Source organism: Botrytis sinoallii (assembly GCF_014898435.1).
Source record: "Botrytis sinoallii strain Bc 23 chromosome Unknown BSIN_037, whole genome shotgun sequence".
Lineage (NCBI taxonomy): Eukaryota > Fungi > Ascomycota > Leotiomycetes > Helotiales > Sclerotiniaceae > Botrytis > Botrytis sinoallii.
In genome coordinates this window covers 205,113-227,222 of record NW_024066064.1, presented here as the reverse complement: position 1 = coordinate 227,222, position 22,110 = coordinate 205,113, and the positions used below count along the sequence as shown (strand labels likewise).

General features: G+C 41.9%; 7 protein-coding genes across 7 annotated transcripts; 3 read left to right on the top strand and 4 right to left on the bottom strand.

Annotated features, from left to right (window-relative positions):
• Positions 1-3,471: 3,471 nt before the first annotated feature.
• EAF02_011898 (uncharacterized protein) lies at positions 3,472-4,771 on the top strand (the record flags this gene model as incomplete). The annotated part of the gene is made up of 3 exons (XM_038907946.1): positions 3,472-3,713; positions 3,770-3,871; positions 3,919-4,771. 3 exons carry the CDS (start codon positions 3,472-3,474, stop codon positions 4,769-4,771), a joined length of 1,197 nt encoding a protein of 398 aa, XP_038752291.1.
• Positions 4,772-9,200: 4,429 nt separating this feature from the next.
• On the bottom strand, positions 9,201-10,941 carry EAF02_011897 (uncharacterized protein; the record flags this gene model as incomplete). The annotated part of the gene is made up of 3 exons (XM_038907945.1): positions 9,201-9,547; positions 9,568-10,469; positions 10,556-10,941. The coding sequence occupies 3 exons, from the start codon at positions 10,939-10,941 to the stop codon at positions 9,201-9,203; spliced, it is 1,635 nt and encodes a 544-aa protein (XP_038752290.1).
• Positions 10,942-11,291: 350 nt separating this feature from the next.
• On the bottom strand, positions 11,292-12,881 carry EAF02_011896 (uncharacterized protein; the record flags this gene model as incomplete). The annotated part of the gene is made up of 3 exons (XM_038907944.1): positions 11,292-12,428; positions 12,479-12,539; positions 12,589-12,881. The coding sequence occupies 3 exons, from the start codon at positions 12,879-12,881 to the stop codon at positions 11,292-11,294; spliced, it is 1,491 nt and encodes a 496-aa protein (XP_038752289.1).
• Positions 12,882-13,259: 378 nt separating this feature from the next.
• On the top strand, positions 13,260-14,186 carry EAF02_011895 (uncharacterized protein; the record flags this gene model as incomplete). The annotated part of the gene is made up of 1 exon (XM_038907943.1): positions 13,260-14,186. One exon carries the CDS (start codon positions 13,260-13,262, stop codon positions 14,184-14,186), a length of 927 nt encoding a protein of 308 aa, XP_038752288.1.
• A 613-nt stretch (positions 14,187-14,799) lies between these two features.
• EAF02_011894 (uncharacterized protein) lies at positions 14,800-17,372 on the bottom strand (the record flags this gene model as incomplete). The annotated part of the gene is made up of 5 exons (XM_038907942.1): positions 14,800-14,973; positions 15,025-16,640; positions 16,689-16,749; positions 16,805-16,948; positions 17,238-17,372. The coding sequence occupies 5 exons, from the start codon at positions 17,370-17,372 to the stop codon at positions 14,800-14,802; spliced, it is 2,130 nt and encodes a 709-aa protein (XP_038752287.1).
• A 517-nt stretch (positions 17,373-17,889) lies between these two features.
• Positions 17,890-19,905, top strand: EAF02_011893 (uncharacterized protein; the record flags this gene model as incomplete). The annotated part of the gene is made up of 1 exon (XM_038907941.1): positions 17,890-19,905. One exon carries the CDS (start codon positions 17,890-17,892, stop codon positions 19,903-19,905), a length of 2,016 nt encoding a protein of 671 aa, XP_038752286.1.
• A 400-nt stretch (positions 19,906-20,305) lies between these two features.
• Positions 20,306-21,956, bottom strand: EAF02_011892 (uncharacterized protein; the record flags this gene model as incomplete). Its single annotated transcript, XM_038907940.1, has 4 exons — positions 20,306-20,616; positions 20,716-21,126; positions 21,192-21,853; positions 21,904-21,956. 4 exons carry the CDS (start codon positions 21,954-21,956, stop codon positions 20,306-20,308), a joined length of 1,437 nt encoding a protein of 478 aa, XP_038752285.1.
• Between the last annotated feature and the right edge of the window lie 154 nt (positions 21,957-22,110).

Below are 22,110 nucleotides of genomic sequence, written 5' to 3'. Positions count from 1 at the left end.
TTGGGTAGGTGGGTAGGTGGGTAGGTGGGTAGGTATGTGTGTTTGGGGTGAGGAGGAAAGGGGAGGAGAGAGAAGAAGAGGAGTGGAGTGGAGTGGAGTGGAGTGGAATGGGATGGGATGGGATGGGAAGGGGAGGGGAGAGGAATGGAATGGGAAAGATATAGATAGAGATAGAGATGAATATGGATATTCCTAGTAGATAGAAATGAGGATGGGAATATAATAGAATGAATAAAGATAATGGATTTGATAGAGTTATGTATATAGGCTTGAGAGTATGATTGGTATATATTTAGGTAGGTAGGTAGGTAGGTAGATCAGTGGCTTGTGGATTGGATGGGATTGAATAAAATAGGATGGGATGGGATGGAATGGAATTGATTTGATAGAGATAATATATTATATATGAACTTGAGAGTATGGTATGGTATATAGCTGGAGGTATTTAGGATATAATAACTTGATATGTGGATTGTAATTCTTATTTTATTCTGTTTATTCTGTTTTATTTTGTGGTATGATGTGATATGAGATGGTATGAGATGGTATGGTATGGTATGGTATATATGGTATATATGGTATGATGTGGTATATATGGTATATATATATGGTAAGGTTCTATGTTGTATGTATTATGTATTATATATGTCCACGGGTATGTATGTATGTATATATATGTGACAGGTAGTATTATTAGAGTGGAGTGAATTGGAGGTTCTTGAATATATATCTAGGTATATTAGAAGTCTAAGTTGGTAGGAAATTGTGATGAATAATTAGTTATCTAGTAGGTCTCTGTTTAGTAATGTTTATTCCTGTGTTTTAGTGAAGAGTGAAGTGTGAAGTATGAAATATCTAGGTGGGTAGTGGGTAGTTGGTTGGAGTGGATTGGAGCGGATTGGACGAGAGTGGATTGGATTGTGGATTGGATTGAGAGTGAGGAGTGGATTGAGAGTGAAGAGTGAAGAGTGAAGAGAAGAGTATATTGATTGTAATTCATGAATAGGTAGATCGATGTGTTTGTGAGAGCTGCCCAGGTGGAGTGGATGAGTGATGCTGCTGGCGGGGTGGTGCAGGTGGCTTTAGTTGTGGCTGTGGCTTTGATTGTGGCTTTTGGGTTATGGGTGGGAGAGTAGAGAAAGATCCATATCTTATTAGATAGGGACTCGACTCAAAATCGTGAATGGATAAATGAACCTGGAATCCTGATTTGGAGGGATATGGTGGGATGAGCATGAGAATGAGAATGAGAATGAGGGTGAGGGTTGGGTTGGGTTAGTGGAAGGGTGAGTTGGAGTGAGAAGATTTCTTTTGAGATGTTGTTTACCTAGGTAATATATACATATATATATTTATCTGATGGCTATCTGGTAGATATTTTAATAATTCAGGTGATAGCTAGTAGTGACGGCTAGATGGATTGAATTAGATACTAGGTAATTATGAAAGATGGGAATTGGAGGTCTTTATTAGTAAGTAGTCTTTTGAATATTATTGGTGAGGTGGATGAAGATATAAATAAAGATATAAATAAAGATATAAATAAAGATATAAATAAAGATATAAATAAAGATATAGATGTAAATGTAAATGTAATTTTCGAATTGTTACCTAGTATAAAGTTTTGATTTCTATAAGATTTCTATTCAAATACTCAATTCAATACACATTCAATTTCTTCCTCGGTTGATTACTTGTGTTGTCTACCTACTATCTACTCACTACTTGATGCATAGACCAACCAACCAGAAACCAGAACAAAACATCTCCATTTCCATCTTCCCAATCATCATCTTTTATCAACCCACGACGTCTTTATCAACCCACGACAATACGCACTTCCATTTAAATCCGAACCAGTCCCATCCATCAATGCCATTGTATCCCCGAGCAGATGCAGTAATCTTGGACGATCAAAATAAGGAAGAGAGGAAGAATCTGAAACAAAAGAAATATTTAGTGAGTGATTTGTTCAGCCCCCCTGGGAAACCACCAGCCACCACCTGGCATACCTCCAGCTAGGTACCTTCGGTGAGATATTGACATGGCTTGATTGATATGACAGCACATCTTTGGTTTGAATCATTCAATACGGTTTTGCAAGATAATAGACGATCTAGAAAGATGTAATGAATGTCAAGATGTCAAGATGTGGCTTACTGATTGGAGATTTGGTAGTTTTTTCAATCCTCAGATATCAGCCTCAGAGAGTACCTTAATCCATTCATTCATTCAATTCAACAAGGGATCTTTTAAACTTTTTGATTCCTCTCCACCCACACAATACATACATACATCCATCCATCCATACATCCATTCATACATACACACCACTCATCCACTCACCCAACATTCCAGCAAAAGACAAAAACACACACACACACACACACATACACACACATACACCACCAGGAATACCAATAGATTCAATCTATCATGGAGGTATGAAGAATTTTGCTTATTATTATTTTATATCATTTTATCGTGTTGACTCCTATTTTATCGTATTTCTTTCTACCCACCTTCTATATTTTACATTCTCCCTCGTTCCTTTTTCCCTCTTCCCTCTTCCTTAAAATTGAAGATGGGTTGTTGGCATTCTTTGCGCTTCCCGGGGGTGTGGTTCTTATCATGAGTGGCACCAATATTTGATCTTCTCTCACTCAGGCCACGATTTTTTGTCTCTGCTTTTCAACCTTGGATTGAAAATGTGACGAGTGTTGGCTCCACTAGGTACCCCTTTGCATTTTCTCTTTTCTTCTACATTGCCTATTGTTTTCTTGTTTCTCTTCTTCTTCTTCTTTTCGCCAATCTGGTGGTGTGGTAGTACACATCATTCACATATATAAGGAAAGCTGAAGTTTCAATGATATCAAAGGAGTTGAGATTCATTATTGTTGGCTTTTCTTGTTGCCTTGTTCCATCATCCTTTACATACCTACCTACATTGGAGTGAAGGATACATGATTCAAGATTCATATTCTTTTGACCAGTGTCACGCAAAAGATTTCAAAAGAGTTATTCTCGCACCAGAATTCTGTGCATACCCGTTTCTAGATTCCTCTATACAATCTCAAATTTGGAAGACCGAGTACAACTTGCTACTTATCCGAGACTTTTGTATCAGTGCTAGTCTTTGATGTTGGGCAAACAAATGGTGGAAGTCGACTTGGAGTTTTTTATTTGTACTTTGGCAAGGCTGGTGGGATTTTATCAGGAGTTGGAGTTTAAATGATTGTTGTGTTCTAATGTTCCTTGGGTTTTGATCTTTTTTCGGCAAACAACATCTCACCACATACAAGAAGCAAATATTGGGATTTCATTCAGCTAATATCACATTATCTTTTTACGACTTTATGTTATCACATCTTTTCTATCACCTAATCACTTATTTCTGTGTTACTCATTCGCAAAGTTGCACTGGTTACTTGTACGATATTTGTTTTATTGTTTCTTTTTGATATTAGTCAAATGTCTACTTCTACTTCTGTTTTACAAATAGGGCGTAGACGTTCCAAGGAGAATCAATCCTATAATGGTCCTCCTAGAATGGGTCCCGTTCGATATATTAGCCCAGCATCACTAAATCTTGAATTTCTTCATGAACAGAATCGTGCCGCTCTCCAAAAGAAGGATGCTACCAAGGTAGTTGATCCAGCACCTGGTGTTGCCGCAAAAGGAAAACCTAGATTATTATTGATGGGTCAAAGAAGGTAAGCTGTAATAGGAGATATTAGAGTTAAAGAAATTGTTTACTAACCTTCTTCAGATCTGGAAAATCTTCGATATCTAGCGTTGTGTTTCATAAGATGCCTCCAAATGAAACTCTCTTTCTCGAATCTACCGCAAGAATTCAAAAAGATTCTATGCAGTAAGTTACCATCGATTCTGTTACGAGTACCTACTAACATGCTCAAGTTCCTTTATGGATTTCCAGGTTTGGGATTTTCCAGGTCAAATCGATTTTCAAGATGCTCAATTCGATGTTGATGCGATATTTGGTGAAATCGGTGCTTTAATTTGGGTTATCGATGCTCAAGATGATTACTTGGAAGCCATTGCTCGTCTCAACAGCACCATTTACAACCTTCATCAATCTTTCCCCAATATCAACATTGAAGTATTCATTCATAAAGTTGATGGTCTATCAGATGATTATATGCTCGATATTCAACGCGATATCATGCAACGAATTCAAGATGAACTCTCGGATCAAGGAATGGAAAATGCACCTGTCAATTTTCACCTCACATCTATCTACAATCATTCTATCTTTGAAGCCTTTAGTAAAGTCATTCAAAAATTGATTCCTCATCTTGCTACTCTCGAAGCTCTTCTCAATGATCTTTGTCGCAATTGTCGATTCGAAAAAGCATACCTCTTTGATGTTCTCTCCAAGATTTACATTGCAACCGATTCTTCTCCAGTCGATATGCCTTCTTATGAAATCTGTAGCGATTATATCGATGTCATTGTCGACGTCTCTGAAATATATGGATATCAGCGATCACCGGAATACATTACGAAATTAGAAGGACCACCATGGAATAAGAAATTGGAAGAGCAAATCGCGTGTAAGGATGCGGAAAGTGTCATTGTACTTACGGCAGACAAGAGACCCATTATGTTGAGAGAGGTTAATAAGTATTTGGCGTTGGTGGCGATTATGAAGGAGGGGAGTTATGAGAAGATGCCGTTGGTTACGATGAATGTGGAGACGGTGGTGGATGGGTTGACGAAGGTTTTTGAGATTACGAGGCAGAAGAAGTGAGGGTGGGTGAGTGGGTGAGTGGGTGGAGTTGGATGGAAGGAGAGTGGGGTTTGGGGTGGAGGGGGAAGTTTGGAGGGGGAGGGGGAGGGGGAGGGGGAGGGGGAGGGGAAGGTGGAGGGGGTGTAAAATCTTATGGGATGTTGGGTTGAGAGTGTGAGAGAGAGATTATAGCACTTGATATTTTTTGCTCAAAGAGTAATATTTCGACATCTTGTCTTGTCGTGGACGGATAAGGTGGAGGTGAGGATAGGATACGGGAGAGATGGAGAGTATAGGGGATAGGGGGATTCTGTAAGGATAGTGGAGAGATAATGAGGCAATAGCAAGTGAAGCTACTAGATTCATTTATTTGTATGTGTATGTGTATATATGTGAGAGAGATTATTTCAATGATTTTTTGTCAAGACTGGATAGGAGGTGTAATGCAGATATAAATATAAATACATATACATCTATATCACCTAAGCCCCATTCCCCTACGCAGCAATAAAACCACAAAATCATGATATTAATTATTAAGTATTAAGTATCAAGGTTTTGTTTTTATTGAAAGTTTATGTGAAGTGGAGAAGGAGAAGGAGAAGGAAAAGAAGAAGTGATGTATGTTTTCTATTTCTATAGTTTATATTCATGCTAGATCTCGTCAAGTCTTTCAGTCTTTCAATTTGAATTTGTAAATCTGTAAATCTGTAAATCTGTAAATCTGTAAATCTGTAAATCTGTAAATCTTCTCATCTATAAACGTCATAGTATAATTGTGTGAACAAGGGTATTCACTTCAAAGGAATGACTTCAATACAACGGGTACTGTATCAAAGGGATTTGGGCGAATGCGAAAGAGACTAGCTCTTTCAGTAGTGCCTATATAAGGCCTACTATTTTTCCACTTAGCTAGCTCTTTAGATAGAATACAATTAGACATTTAGGACCTACAAATACGTGGGTGCTACGTCTTCCGTATCCTTCTCGAACCAACCATAATGATCATAATAATCATGATAATCATAATAATCATAACAATCTACTTAGGAATGGTTGAAAAGTATGAGAATATCCTATTCGTACTATATAAATTGGAATATACATTCATAAATTCAGATTTCATTCATTCTTATATTCTCCTTTTCTTCAAAGGGAAGATTGGCTTGGGGGGAGGAAGAGGGGGTTCCTTGATATTTACATTTGTGTTTTGCGTTTTGTATTGTATCTCTAGGTAGGTAGGTAGGTATAAATAAGAAATAAGTAAGTACAAGACTTTGAAATTTGAAAACATAGTGGGTATTAATGTTAATATTGAATGCGGTGATTGGTTGAGTAGTGTTACGTTATGTTTATATGTTCATTTATTCATTTATAAATTTATATATTTGCTTGTTTGATAATCTATTAATCTATTAAGATAGGATTAGAGGAGTGAGGAGTGAGGAGTGAGGAGTGATCTAGATGATATTAAATTCCTCTCCCTTCCTCCCCTTCCTCCCCTTCCTCCCTTCCTCCCCTTCCTCCCCTTCCTCCCCTTCCTCCCCTTCCTCCCCCCTTCCCCTCTCTTTCCAAATAAATAAGCATCGAGAATTAAAGAGATCCATTATATGACATGATATAATATTCTTAAATCAAAACACAAATTCTAAATACATTTCTAAATATGTATAGATACCTACCTATACTAATCATAAATCCGAGCTTCTTCTCATCTATCTATCTATCTATCTATCTATGCATTACCGACTGAGCCCTGGAGTATATAACTTGTTTTGGGTATTTGTTTATTTGTTTATTGTTTATTGTTTGATGGGGAGTATTAAGTGGTTTGGTGATATGGATATAGATACCTAGTAGGTATGTATGTATGTATATTTTAAATGTTGTTGCTTGGAGACGGATATGGTGAGGGGAGTACGCAGTAGGAAGGTGGTGTGTAGTTGGGATGGGAAGGCATTGTAGATATCTCGATTGTGTGAACGTAGTGTGTAGACTGGAGGTGTTGGAATAAATTTACGTTTACATTTACATTTATATGATGTATGGTGTATATTTAGGTCCTATATCAATTAGACATAAACTGTATCGAAATCTTAGTATGCACGGATTATGATGTGAGGTTGAAGTTCATGGCTACAGCTATTACGAGTTTATGGCATCAACACTCTACATCCAAATATCCAAATACAAGTACTGGTAATTCACAAACAGCCATGTATATTGACTCCCAATAATTACCGGAAATAAAGGAGTTCGCTTTTCATTATAATAATCTAATGATGCTGCTTTTCTACTACTGAAAGATACCACTCTAATACGTAGAATTTCCATTTCAATCCCCATCTTCAGTCCGCATCTTTAGGACCATCATATCATTTCCAGAGTAAGGCTTTGACTCTTTCAACTCCGAGTTTCGAGTTTTAATGATATCATCTAATCCGCTCTCCTTCATTGACTCATTATCTCATGTCTCAATTGTCAGAACGTCAAGAGTGCTCTTCATATTTATAGTCCAGACAGTGCAGCGCGGGATGAATTGAGAGTACCTTTAGTTCAACAGAGCATCCGTCTAGTGAAGCTCTGGAAGTGTATAACGTTTACTATTGTCAAGACAATGCTGTACCCACAGTTCATGATCCTTTTCCAGTGTTTCACGAATAGTAGATGGTAGATGCCATTCTCTCCGTTTCTTTCCTGAATGAGCTGATTTGAATTGCTTCACTAAATCATCTCTTCATTCCGTTTCCCATTCCCACGTAATAGGACCTGATGAGTTAACAGTTGCAAGTCTCTGATCTTTCATTGGTATGTAAAAACGTAGATACTCTAACAGGTGATGTATAATCAACCCACTTCGTCTCATATGACTTTCCTCGAATGTGATTGATAAGATGGGAGCTGGATGACATTCATGCTGGGGTTTTTCTGCTAACTTTTCACGATATCTCTCGAAGCATTGATGGATCGTTTCAAGACGCTCAGCGTAGCTCACATACATGTTGATCGATTCTGCTAGCGAGAACGTTAGGGGATACCTTCTGGGCAACGGCCATGTGTCAACAAGTGAGAAACACAATCTATTGCTCGGCTCAGGAAGAAATAGATCAACAGCTTGCAACAGTCCTTCTCGTTCCGTAGCCACTTGCTCGTCATGATTCAACTTTACGTAACTATCATCATGTCAGAAATTGACATTTCAAAATAATTTCGAAAATCCAACAGTGCTCGCATCAAAACTAAAGACGCAAACTCACCGTACTTTCCGTAAATTTATTCTCATTCGTAGATTTTGAACCCTGCGCAGGAACCCCAGTCCATAAGGGGGTCTAACAACTCTCCAACGACTCAACACATATTCGTTATGCTTGTAAAAAATTGGCAGAGCCTCAAAGTATAAGCCACAATCCCCCCTCAAGGCTTTGAGAAAGTTTGGCGGTTTTCCGTGCCAAGAATCGTAAAGGGCGTAGAAGAAGATGATGGCTCGCACTTTCGAGGGAAATTTTCACAATCCATCAGAACGATGTGTTTTTGTACTTTGGGCTCTTTGAATACTTGGAATTCGAGGCGTTGAAATAGGATCCATCTGCCTTCTTCTTTCCACATTGCGTGAAATAGAGAGTCCCATTTTGAATGAAACCAATATGATAAATCTGCAGATACAACTTTGATGCTCGGCAATATAAATAAGTTATGAATGTCTAAAGTTGTAATGTGTCAAAGTTAAAGGATGAGAAAACGAACTTACGAGCAATTCATATCTAAATAGTTGCACTAGTAAATAAGACAGGGAAAAGGCACTACAAAGTTAGGTCAAGCTACCATGAAATAGAAAAGAGCAAGAACGATGGTACAAAGCACGCAAAGATCACAACTTCATTCTCGTCAAAGTTTCAAGAAACCATTCATTAGTATCGCTACATTCATTTCCACACATCCACCATCCAATCCATCATTCATATCCTAGGTACCCATTCTAACCTATAAAACATCATCTTCATCTCCAACTCCTCTTTATAACACCACCTAGCATTTCCCAAAACTTTCTCCGATTCTCCCCCTTCCTTTTCTCTCATATTTGATTATGCTTTTTTGAAACGCCTTTATTTTGAATAAATGCCAAATCAATTAATAACTCTCTGGAAATGCTACGTACAATAATGACATTCATAGCCTGAAAATGGAAATAGAATTAAATTCCAGACATCTGTTTGTAGTGCATACTTCGAATTTGGCAATAAAGCCTTTGTAACTCCAGACCATAACTCCCACGTATCATAACTGATAATGCTTTACCTATTATACGCCCCATATATACACAGTACTCACAATATCTTCCGTACACATGCGTATCTCCAAACTCTGTATCATACCCAGAAACATCTATGCACCATCTCTTCCCCACCAAAGTCAAACACCTCCAACTCCCAACTCAACATCCCCCTCCCCATCAACGAATAATTTCCCCTCTCCTCTTTCCAGGCTCAAACACCAAGTCCTCTAGCAAAACCGTGTCCCCACTCCCCACACTCTCCGCATACACCCTATCCCTCGCCAAACGATCATTCCTCTCACTCTCCTCGAGAAAAACCTCTTCTCCTTTCTCCATCCCCTCATCACTATCTGCACAGTCCCAATTACTCGGAAGTGCAGAATGATACTTATTCCCATTCCGTCTATCGTATTTGACACCTGGTATGCGTCTCTCAGTCGTAGGATGTGTTTCTTCTCTTTCCGAAAGCGAAACTGCAAGTCCATCCGCGAAGGTGACTTGGAAGTTGGTATCGATGTCTACGTCTTTCAGGTTTGAGACATACTGCAAATCGCCCTCTGAACCTCGCTGAGAGGGATTCCATACATTTCTTGCTTCAAGGCCCATTTGAGTGTTGTTCTTAACTTCGCTACGGTATCGATGGGACATTCGAAACCTTGATCGGAAAGCCATTTCGTGAGATGATTTTCTTCTCTTGGTTCATGATGGATTAATGAACCTCTTTCCTGCTCCTCCTCACAGCGTTTCTTCATGCCCAACAGAGTTTCCATTGGAACCGGTCTCCACATCCCCGCATCCTCATCGATATCTGTCTCATCCAACAAGTTAGGTAACTCATCTCCAATCCCCTGTCGAAAAACCTCTCCATTGTTATGTTGGAAAATCTCCATCGGCGGATGATTCGCCCCTGTTCCCGGATGCGGCATTGCGAAAATAGAAGTACAGCATTTCGGACGCACACCATACATACACGAGCGAAGGTGTCGAAATTGCCAGATTCTTCTCGCGTCGTGGGACATGAGATCGCGCTGGCGCATGGCTGCGGCTTCGGCGAGACTGATTTCGATTCTCGCGGGGCTTTTTCCGTGGTTGCCCCATTTGAGAACGCGGCCTGCGTCTTTGCCAAGGTGCTGCCAGATCCAAGATGACTTGTGGCCGGTTGAGGGGGATTCCAGATATCCAGGGGTGCCGAAGACGGAATCGAATTGATGGATTGTCCATTCGACAGTATGACTATATTTTTCAATCATGTAAGCTGCCCATGTGAATTTTAGGGTTAGGAGAGAAGGACAAGAATCGGAGGGACCGATGAGATCGCAGATTAGTGCAAGCCATTGGGTGCGACAGCCGCTGTTGATTGTTGGTTCGACGTGGAGATATGTAAGGTTTTGGGCCATGCGGATGATTCGGGCTGTGCGGTCGAAGGTTGGGGAGGTGGAGGGGAGACTGTGGGTTTGTTATTTCATGCTCGAAATTGTACCTACTGAAAAGAATGGAGATAAAGTGAAAGAAAAGATGTAGAAAATACATACCCATCAATAGGACCCGAAGTCGAAGTCGAGAGCGGAACTTCAACATGTACCCTCCGGAACGTCGACGCCAACGACACAACTCTTATATCCATAAATCTGACTCCATCATTCTGAACAAAATATTTCCCAAGCCAGTAATTTTTATAACTCAAGGAAAATGTACTGGTTTTGTAAAAAATAATTAGCGCTTCTTTATAAAGTCCCACATCTGCGCGTAATGCGGCTAGGAATGTTCGAGCCGTTCGTCGACTATCGGTTTCTTCCCATGTACCTTGGAGTAGGAGACAATAGATCATATGGCGAAGCTCGATTGGAAAGGTGCGAAGAGATTTAGGAGATGTTTTTTCTATAAAGGAAGCCATCTTTGCTGTTGTGAAGAGTGCCATAACTAAAATGTTGTGGTTGACGTGAAATGGAAATATTTGATGGTTAATATATTGTTGATTTCGAGGGCAGAAACAAAGGTCATCGTGGGTACGGTCGGGAAGAGAATAGGCAGTTGGACCTGGTTATAAGCCGAGCCAGTGACAAAATTGCTCATACTAAAAATGATAAAAAATCCAGAAGTGAATAAGTGAGTGAGTCAAGCGTATATTGAGACGACAACAGTCGAGGCGATAGTGAAAGATGTAGTATTAAAGCGGCTTGAATAGCCTTATGATAGGTGATAATTAGAAGAGAACACAATCAACTTAGATTGTGTTTATGTAAATGTCATTCATTACTCTCCCTTGACTTATTGTGCCTTCTTGATATTTGCAACCTTTCCCTTTGACACTTTATTATATCCTTGCCCTCTCCAAACCCTCAATAAACACCATACAATCCATAAAAAGCCCAATGAAACCACGCTAGCGGTTCCAATCTCAACCCAACTACTCTTATTTAAATCTAATACTGGAACAGTAACTGCGTTCATCAATCTACCATCAGGTACAGCTACTGGCGAGACATGATAGAACATAGTTTGTGGCCCAAATAGACCATCATAACCTAAATTGACCCTATCAAAAGGGTTACCCGAGAATTTGCTACCTTCATCTGCTGTACATGCCCAGAAGACTACAGGGTTAGGAGTCTCTAATGATGTATATCCATTTGTGTTGTTGGTAGGAGATAGATATCGCAAATGAAGAGGAATTTCTGCTGTGAAAGATTGGGTAGACTCAGGTGGTGCGAGTTCAAGTAAAAGAGTAGAACCCCAGATGTTCATTGCATAGTCTGGAGCTTCAAGATCGACTGGGGATGTAACGTGACGAAGAGCTTTTAGGTTCTTAGATGCAAGGAAAAGAGGATCTGATAACTGATATTTATCAGGAAAGACGGTACGAGGTAAAGTTAGATGTGTGTGTAATGAACATTCTCGGTCTGAAACAGGTGGTTCGCTGGAGCTGAGCATGAGTTGTAAAGTAGGATGTAGACCAGAGGGTTCCATGAAGGAAGAAGTGAAGAATGTGTCTGTCGTATGGTGTCTAGCTGGGAAAGCGAACAATGTAGGAGATGGCTTCGAATCCTCGCCAACTACAGTTAAAAAGCCACCTAATGAGAGTTCTTCAGGCTGTAAAGGTGTTTCGACTGAAAGTATACCGACCTCTAAACGATGATTTGAGGCTGTGTTTGTGACCTCAAGCTCCCAGGTTTGAGGTTCCCAAAATGCAACTATATTCAGCGCATGAGATATTGTGTCAAAATCTATGTCAACATAAGATGCATAGTCAAGACGACCGGCTCTTGAACGGCAATCTTTATCTGATTTACCGCAAACAGTTTGCTGTATATATTCAATGAGTGTTGTGAGATCCTCAAGGGGTTGATAATACTGTGTTGCGGCATTTGAAGCAAATCGTTCCACAGATAATTTGGTAAAAGACTCCTATAATTATTTAGATAATCTACCATAGTCATTGGCAAAGTAGAGCTTACTTTAGGAGATACACAATCAAGATTCCCAAATACTTTCTTCAAAGCAGGACATAAAAGATCACTACACAATTTTAGCACATATGATGGGTGGACAATGTAAACAAACATACGGGCTTTTGCTGTTTCGCTGCGGACTGTAAAACACGTGAAGACCTGGAGAAAGTCTTGACAATAGAGGCGAAGCTGCGTCATATTGATTTGGACTGACCCATCGAATATGAAGTTCATGGGATGCTTTTAATACTCCATATATCTCCTCAGGAAGCTCGCTAAAGCTAAAGGTAACTCGATCCTCTCTCGCAGCTTTCACCCGTCCTGCTGTGAGAGAGTCTTGAGAAACTTTGATGAATTGAGGGTCAACTGCATCTTGAGGCTGTTGAAGGAAAGTTATTCTTTGCCGCATGATGATTGATGAGATTTGTGTGTATGTTTTGGGACTTGAAGTGAGGTCTAATAAATATTGAATTTATATACTCGGATTAGGTCTCATATATGTTGAGTTGGCAAGTGCATTCATTCATGTGATTCAATGTGTTTCGGCAGTATAGGAACCCTGTTGGGCGGTGAGCCATCTTAGCGCAAGGCTGATTGATATCATAACTTCCGCCACCAAGAAACCTAGGTAACTTGCTCATTACACTTGCCTTGAATGAATATCTATGTTGATGATCTGTCCTTTCTTACGAGGATTTACTTAATCTCGCATCGCTTGATACCGTACTTCCTTCTTCAAATACCATGAGAAACAACTTTCAAAAGCAACCAAATAATTACAGTAAAAATGCTCTTTTTACCATTTCTTTGCCCGGCTCTGCTCACCCTCCTCACATTTACCCCTCTCACCACGGCCGCCTCCAAATCCAAGAATGCTATCTTACTATCAAAAGTAAAAACTCTCACTCTACGCGATAATGCCCAAACATCTCATCGACGAGTTTCAGCTGTTCCACAGCTATCATGTAGCGGCCCTGGATGTCGACATTACAACGTTGACGTCATGCGTTGTACCAACCAAGGATCCGATTATTCTTCCGAAGATATTCAATGGTCCTGCACTGCGAATCTTCCCGAGGAGTTCAAGCTAGGAAGTACGGATGTTATATGTGAGGGATATGATAGCAAGGATGATGAATACGTGTTGAAGGGCAGTTGTGCTGTGGAATACAGATTGTTATTGACGGAGGAGGGCGAAGCAAAGTATGGAAGGAGCTTTTGGGACGGTGGAAGTGGAGATAGCTCTGTAGAGAAGGGAATGGGTTTATTATTCTGGTTGATATTCGTGGGAGTTTTGGGATGGATTCTTTACTCGATGGTTCAAAATTGGAGACAAGGACCCGCTAATGGCCAAGCGGGAAGAGCCGGGGGAGGTGGGGGTTTTGGAGGATGGGGAGGAGGAGGACCAGGAGGACCAGGCGATGACGATCCCCCACCACCTTATCCAGGAACTGGAAAACGATCCACAAGAAACTATGGTGCTACTGAACAAGCTTGGAGGCCTGGATTTTGGTCTGGTGCGGCGGCAGGTGCTGCTGGTGGTTATTTTGCAGGAAACAGGGCGAATAGACAACAGAATCAAGGGGGTAGTAGCTGGGGCAGCGGAGGTGGAAGTGGCTTGGGGTGGAGGTCTAGATCTGGAAGCTCGAGCGCAAGCTCTCCCTCTACCAATACTCGGTCAAATACTGGATTCGGCTCTACATCGAGAAGATAGTTACCCTAGCAATCTGGACGAGACACCTCACCTTTAATCGCCCTACTCGCCGGTGAAAGGAAATGATTGAAGAATAGTGTGATGAAGGCTGGCGTCTTATACGGTAGAGCTATCCAAATTTTACCTCTTCGGAAAGTATCATGATTACTTTTGACTCCACAGTCTCCTATCATTCATCCAATTCCGACCGCGCTAGATATACAATGCAACTGATTGACTGCAATGATAATTCATTTTGAAAACATAGTTATTTCTTTCTATTAGAGCTATTTGATCTGCCAACTCTGCAGTTTTCCCACTGCATCAATAACCAAGGGAAAGAGCATACCCCTGCCTTGGTCAATCGATTTGCTATCTTAAAATACAAAGTCCATCGCTGTCTGCTTCTATTTCAGGGATTTTCCGATTGAAAGAAGAAAAAAGGACTTCATCACATATAATGTGAGGGCGCGAAAAAATGGTATACATGCGGACAAATTCCTTTACATTCAAGCAAAAGCCAGTCATCGCTCAAATGTGCAGTGCGGCACTTCGTCACACTTCCTGAAACAAAAATCATACAACTTCCCAATAACCTAAATTAAATCCTTGTCTTGAATTCGAAACCATCATATTACATATGAGCGGTCATGACATCCAATTTGTCGAAAGGTTTAGCGCAATTGGGACACTTTCTCATACGGTTGGAGATTCGATCATCCACGCATGAATTGCAGAAGAGATGCCCGCACGTCTTTAAAACAGTGTTCTTGAAGTTTGCACGACAAACGGTACACAATGCAAGAGTCTATATTGTGTTAGTAACAGATCACGATAAACAACAATGATTGAGACCTACTCTGAGCATTTCCTCCTCACCAGATTGATTGCTCAAGCTCTTTTGTTTCCATGTATCTCGATCTTTTTGAACCTGTTCACATCGAACCCGAAGTTGTTCATTCTCTAGCTCCACCGCGTGAATCTTTTGTTTGGTACCAGAGTTCGCGGAATCCTTGGATTTAAGAAGGTTGGTCAATTCTGCTGCTTGGTTCTTTAGGCTTTCACATTTGCTTGTGGCCTCTCTACTCGATGCCTCTAACTTCTTGTTCTCAGCCAAGATAGAGGCATTGGACTGTCTCATATCACTGAGTTGCTTCTCCAAATTGCTCAACAAACTTCGATCAGATGTCTCTACATCCTTGAGTTGGGAGATTATCTCGGAACTTTTAGCGTTTTGATTCTTCAAAGTTCGAACTTCCTGGAGGCGAATATCCATATCCTTTCGGGCCGCGAAATATTTTTGATCAGCCTTGCTCTTTTCGGCAGCCAAAACCGATACCTTTTCTTCGAGAGCCGCGAAGTCCATTACTTTCTTGCTCGTCAGGGCCTGGACTCGCTTGTACGCGGACTGGAGGGCAGGTAATTCTTTGTTGATCGAGTCATAACCTTGTTGAAGAAGATCATACTTGACACGCAATTCTTCAAGGTTTAATGAATCTATCTCTGGTCCTGGTGTGGGTTGGCATGATTGCTCGGCGATCTGTCTCAGACGTTCGACTTCAAGTTCAAGGGATGTGATACGATCATCCTTTGCTCCAACCAATTCTTTCAAATGCTCGATGCCTGCATCATCATGGTCCTGTTTGGCCTTTCGCACGCTAATATCAGCAACCAACTCATCTCGGGTAGAGCGAATTCTCGTCAAATCGGCATCCAGGCGTTGAAGTTGACTTTCTAGTTCACCAGTGGTCGTTTCGGCTTCGTTTTCTATCTGTATACGATATGCAGTCCGTTCGGCTTGTAGTTTCTCGGCTTCCTCTCGCAATTGTATATTAGTGGCTTCGAGATGATTGATACGTTTGATAACATCCTCATGTTGAATACGGAATTGTTTGAAAAGCTCAGTCCGAGCATAGTCGTCGTCCGAAGGTGCTTGCTTGATACTGGCCGCGGTAATTTGTTCTGTTAGTGATTTATTCTCCGCAGCCATGGCTTCAAGTTGCTCCTTTTGCTTCTCGACAACGGCTTGTGCCTCTTTATATGCTGATTGATTGGCTTCCTTGTCTTCTGTTATCCCATTCGTCATTTCAGTGTCCACGCCATTTTCGACTTTCGCGCCATTAGCAGTACTGTGAAATAATGCCTTAGCCTCTTCTTTTCGAACCGTATCACTCCTCAGCCTATCCAAACGTTTTTCGGCTTTAACATAACGCAGCGATGCCAATTCGAGAAGCTCATTCAGTTCTTCTTTCTCGTTGCGGAGTCTGTCTACCGTGACAAGATATTCCTTCTGAGAAGCAAGCATTTTTGTAACCTTTGCTTGAAGATCTTGCAAGTCTGTCGAGGGTTTGCCATGAGCAGCTGCAACTGCAGTAAATATTTTATGTAATTTTGATTTGATTTCTCTGCCTTTTGATGCCAGGTGATCCGAGAAGGCTTTGATACCATGAAATTGTAAAGAAGTCGAGAAAGATACTATCATGCGTCAGCGTTAATTAAAACTACAGCCTGCAAATAACGAACTTTCGGGCTTTTCCGCATTTGGAATGTCATTTTCTGCGAGCAGTGTCACTTCTTCTAATAACTGTTACCCGTAATCAGTTTCGTGTCCCAAATGACTGATAAGGGGGTTATCGTACCTGTGTCCACCAAGCATCAATGATTCTCAGATGATCATCATGATCTGTAGACTTCTTTTGTATTGTCTTCAATTGTGATTCCAAAGTTGCCTTCTCTCGTTTGTACTCGAGCATTTGTCGATAGATCGCATCTTTTTGGTATTTCTATAACGTGACATATCAGCCTGCCATTCCAGCCAGTTTATTCCTTATTCGTAAAAGGGAAGGTGTATTGACTACATTGATGCGATGTATTGTGGGAGTGCGGGTATAGGCGTGAAGGTATGCAAGCTATCCATGCTGTTCACAGCAAGCTGCGCATTAGCAACAGCCACACAGATTTCAAGAGCAATCCCTAGACTCTTGTATGACGTTGATAGATGAGAGAATCCGACAAAATATTGATGCAGAGCGTTTATGCGAAAGGAGATATGTCATGAGACTGATTACATACCTCAATATCTTCAGACCAAGGCGCGGTATTTTCAGAATCTGCAGAGGCCTTTCCAGCACCGTTGGTGGCTTGTCTCTTGGTAGGGGGTGCGAGATCATCAGTACTTTGGCCAGCTGCCCTCTTCCTGTCCTCCATCTTGATGAAGGAAGGGAGAGATGGAGCTGATGCGGCGACAGGCGTCATCAGATTGAAGAAGGTGAATAGTTCATAAGATCAAACACGATAGCGGATTCGACCAGATATGGGTATAGCGCAATAATAGGTAGTATCGAATGTTTCCAAATGTGTGGTTTGATTGACCTTGTATCGTCGTTACGGGTTGTAAGGTTGAGAAAGTAAATGGAGGTAAAGGCGAAAGAAGTGAGAAGTTGCAAGCCGCCAATTCCAAAATGGACTAGCGTCAGAATTTAGTCAGAGCGGGAACCGGCTCCAGGTCAATGGAAATAATTATTTCAACCACACTCAGCATACCTACGGGTACTTTCAAAGGATTCTCATTGTTCAATCAAAGAGAAGGCCATATTTAATTTTCCCTTATAATACTTATTCGACATATGAGCAATCAGTACCTTTGAAAGATAAACAAAATTATACCGCGACTCGAGCTACATCCTTTGGATCTCGCCCATCGGGCGCAATAAATTTCGTCAAAATGTCTTCCATGCTTAGAAAAGGTGGAAAGTCGTTCAAACCAAGTGCTCGCCCTCGACCAAATCCTACCAGACCATCTTCGTCGCAACCTGCAGCAAGACCAAGTTCCGAAACTCAATCACAAGCACCAGTATCTGCGACCCAACCATCCATCCCTACACCCACATTGACTGAAGATGTTGTGGAGAGAGAACCACCCCAAACTATAATTTCGGAACCAATTCAAGTCACCCCTCAATTACAACATGCTCCGCCAGTTCAACCTCAGATACCAATCATCGCCTCGAACGATGACACTTCCGCGACCATTAACAATACAGCCAAAAGAAAAGTTAGAGAAGATGATGTCGAAGGCACCCTTCCAGTTGAGCGACCACCTACAAAAGTCCAAAAGTTGACCCCTCCCTCGGATGAGGTGCAACATTCCGGAACCAATGCCCCATTACAAACTGTTCCAACTGCGTCTATGACTGTACCCAAAGAAGTGCCGGCACCTTCAAATAACCAAATTTTAGCAAAGCCAAGTCGCAATGAACAAGAAGTTGTAGACAACGAAGAATTCCCTCCAATTAGCCATATAACTACGAACAATGCTATAACCGCAAAAGCCATTCCAGCAAACCAATCTCAACCTTCGAATAATTCTATACCTGCAATTTCTACAGAAGTCCCGCGAATAAATACCACAATCGGCAGAACACGAGCACCTGCGTCTACTCCCACACAAGTAATCGATGGAAATTTACAAACCCCACCCGCATCACTCGAGGATGCCGATTTATCTGGAATGGGGGCGGGTGAGGCGAGTCAGACGTCTCATCTAGTCTCTACAGTAACACCAACTTCCGAAGAGACACCTACTCCAGTTGGCGGAGAAGCAGCGCCAGCTGTCAAAAAGCCGAGAAAGAAGGCAGCGCCAAGGAAGAAGAAGGTCCAGGTCGAAGATGGCGACGAAGCTAGAACTGAAGTCGAAATCCAATTGAATAGGCCCCGTAAGACTGGAGGATCGACTCGAGAACGCAGGAGCAAGGACGGTGAGGCACCAAAGAAGAGAAGAGATCGAGAAGGCACTCCAGAAGATGCGGAGAATGAAGTCATCGAACCTACGGTTATGAAAATGGCAGATCTTTGTAAAGATATTCGGATTGGCAAGAAGTTTAGTAGACATGACGAACTCAAGCTAAGGCATGCCCGAAAGAAGATTGATGCGCAATTGGCCGAACATCCCGAACTTGCAGGTCTAATCAATAATGCGCCATCTGAGAATAACGCTGAGCCTGTTGAAGCGCCAGCTGCTGTCGTAAACAATAACGGATTACAAATGCGAGTTATAGACGGACAAATTGTACTAGACGACCAATCTATGCAAGTCGATCGACATAGGCAAGCACGAAATCCGGGTCAAGTGCTGGAAGAGATAGAAGAAAACGAATTCACAAGAGTGGTGAATTCCGGGCAATACATGAAGCGTTCCGCAGCTGTGCGATGGGATTCAACTTCGAACGAATTGTTCTATCAGGGTCTTCGACAATTTGGTACAGCATTTGAAATGATTGCTGCGATGTTCCCAGACCGCAATAGAAGACAAATCAAATTAAAATTTGTACGAGAAGAACGCCAAAATCCAGCTAAAGTTGATCGAGCTCTCAAAGGGAAGACAGACGAGATTGATTTCGAAGAGTACACTCAGCTTACAGGTCAGAAATTCGAGGATTCAGAAGAGATCAAAGCAGAGCAACAGCGACTCGAAGATGAGCACAATGCGGAGCAAGAGAAAGTTGAAGCTGCCAAAGCGGCGGCTGATAAGAGAAAGAAAGAAGCTATTTCCAAAGCCGGAAGAAGAGGCAATGGCGGTGCTAGTGATGGTGATGGTGAAGATGGAATAGAGTCACAAAAGGAGAACGCCGGTGCTGTTTTGGTCGGGATGGGAAGGAAAAAGCCAGCCAAGTCTAAGAAGTCTAACAAAGCTTCTATGCAAGGTGGTGGGGAGGAAATAGAAATCCTTGGTGAAGTATAATGGGCTGGGTTAAGTTCGATTGGGCGTTTGAAGGGTTAGATCAGGGACTGGATGTTCGATTTGCTTGCTGTACTCACGATAAATGAATGGCTGGATGGAGTTTGTTTGGTTCTTATACCCGATTTGCATTATCATACAAACTATAGAAGGGGAGGTCCTTCGGTCATAGGTCTATGGGACAGATCGGATCACTATGACTTTCTAAAGATAAATCAATGAAGCAACGAAACTATGGAGATATTTTTGCCAAAATTCCATAATCCATAGTTGACTCTGAAGTAGCCGCATTGTCTATGCCATCCATTTACTTTGAATACCACGTAAACCACCCACTAAGTAAACCTAAAAAATCCATTTCCCTACCCCTCCAATCCTCTCAGAACCCAATCTCCCCAGAATCTCACTCCTTCTTAATCAACTCCTCAAAGAGCGGTTTTAAAGCCAACGCACTCTCCTTGGGTTCTCGTCTCTGGCCCCCCTCATAATCCACATACGTAACACCAAATCTGGTCTCGTAGCCCTCGGCCCACTCGAAATTATCCATCAAACTCCATCCCAAGTAGCCGCGCACATCGGCGCCCTTTTCAACTGCGGATGCCATGGCGCGGATGTAGTCGCGGAAATAGTCGGCGCGGAATGTGTCTTTCAGGATGTCGGGGTAGGGGATGTCGTTTTCGCGGAGCAGCGAGGTGCCGTTTTCGGTTATGTAGACTGAGAAGGGGGATGGATTAGTGGGGGGAGGTATGAGAGGGGATTGGCTTATGTGAGACAGGCGGAAGGAGAAGGGGGGAGGGGGGGGGGGGGGCTTACTGGTAGGGAACCCATATCTCTTTGAAATCCACAAGATCAAATCATGGAAACCCTGGGGATTAGGTCTCAACCAAACACTCTGGGTCTCTGGACCGATATTCTCTCCCTGTTTGTTCTCAAACAGCAATTCCAAATTCCCCGAGAAATCATTTTCATCCGGCTCCGTAGTCTTATGTCTGATGTAATTAGCAGTGTAGTGGTTCATTCCGTAGAAATCATTCGAGCCTTTCACCAATGCGATTTCGTCGTCGGTGAAAGTAGGGAGACGGTCTCCGAGTTGGACGCGCATGGAATCTGGATATTTGCCGTGGTAGATGGGGTCTGCAAACCAGGAAATGCTGAATTCGAGTTTGCGTTCGGCGGCTTCGACGTCTTTGGGATCGGAAGCATCCCAGGGGTAAACGCCATCACCTGGGGGAAAGTTAGTATGCTACTGGAGTAGGATTGGGGTAGATTAGGTGTGGGGATGTATGTACCATTGAGAGTAATTCCGATTTGTCCACCATCTTTAGCTTTGAATTCTTCCCGGTAGATTTTAACGGCTGCGCCGTGAGCTATGAGGAGGTTGTGTCCTACTGTCCATGGCTCTCTGCTACTATCTCCCACATCACTCTTCGATCTATCACTCGTATGTCCGGGAGCGAACAATCCCGTGCTGTATCCTAAGATAGAGGAGCACCACGGTTCGTTAAACGTGATCCAATTCTTAACTCTTGGAATTGCCTCGAATAATACTCTTGCATAGTGAGCATAATCCTTAACAAACTCTTCTTTGTTCAACAATCCCCCGTATCGTTTATCCAGGTTATCTGGTAAATCCCAATGGAACAGCGTTACGAAAGGGGTGATTCCCTCTTTGAGCAAATCATCCACCAACTTGGTGTAATAAGCGATACCCTTCTTATTTACCGGATCATTGCGACCACCTAGGGGAATGATACGAGACCAGGAGATAGAGAACCGATAGGCTTTTGCACCAGTGAGTTTGAGAAGCGCAATGTCTTCGGTAACTCGGTGGTAGGAGTCACATGCCACGTCTCCGGAACTACCATCAGCAATTTTGCCGGGGATTTTGCAAAAAGTGTCCCAGATAGAAGGGCCACGGCCATCTTCTTCTGGTGCTCCTTCGATTTGGTAACTAGTATGGTGTCAGTAGGAGATATGAGTGTTGATCTAAGAATGATATACCTCGCAGTAGCGAAGCCCCATGTGAAATCCTTGGGTAGAACTGCTTTGCCCATATTGCTCTCTTTCAAATTCGGTATACTTCTGGTAAAGACAAAAGATACTAAGTACTTATAGTATCAAAATGTAGAATTAGTTGTTGTGAGAAGGGGATCTACTCGCATATAAGTAGAAATAGAGCGGCTAATTGTAAATTAGAATTGTGTCATA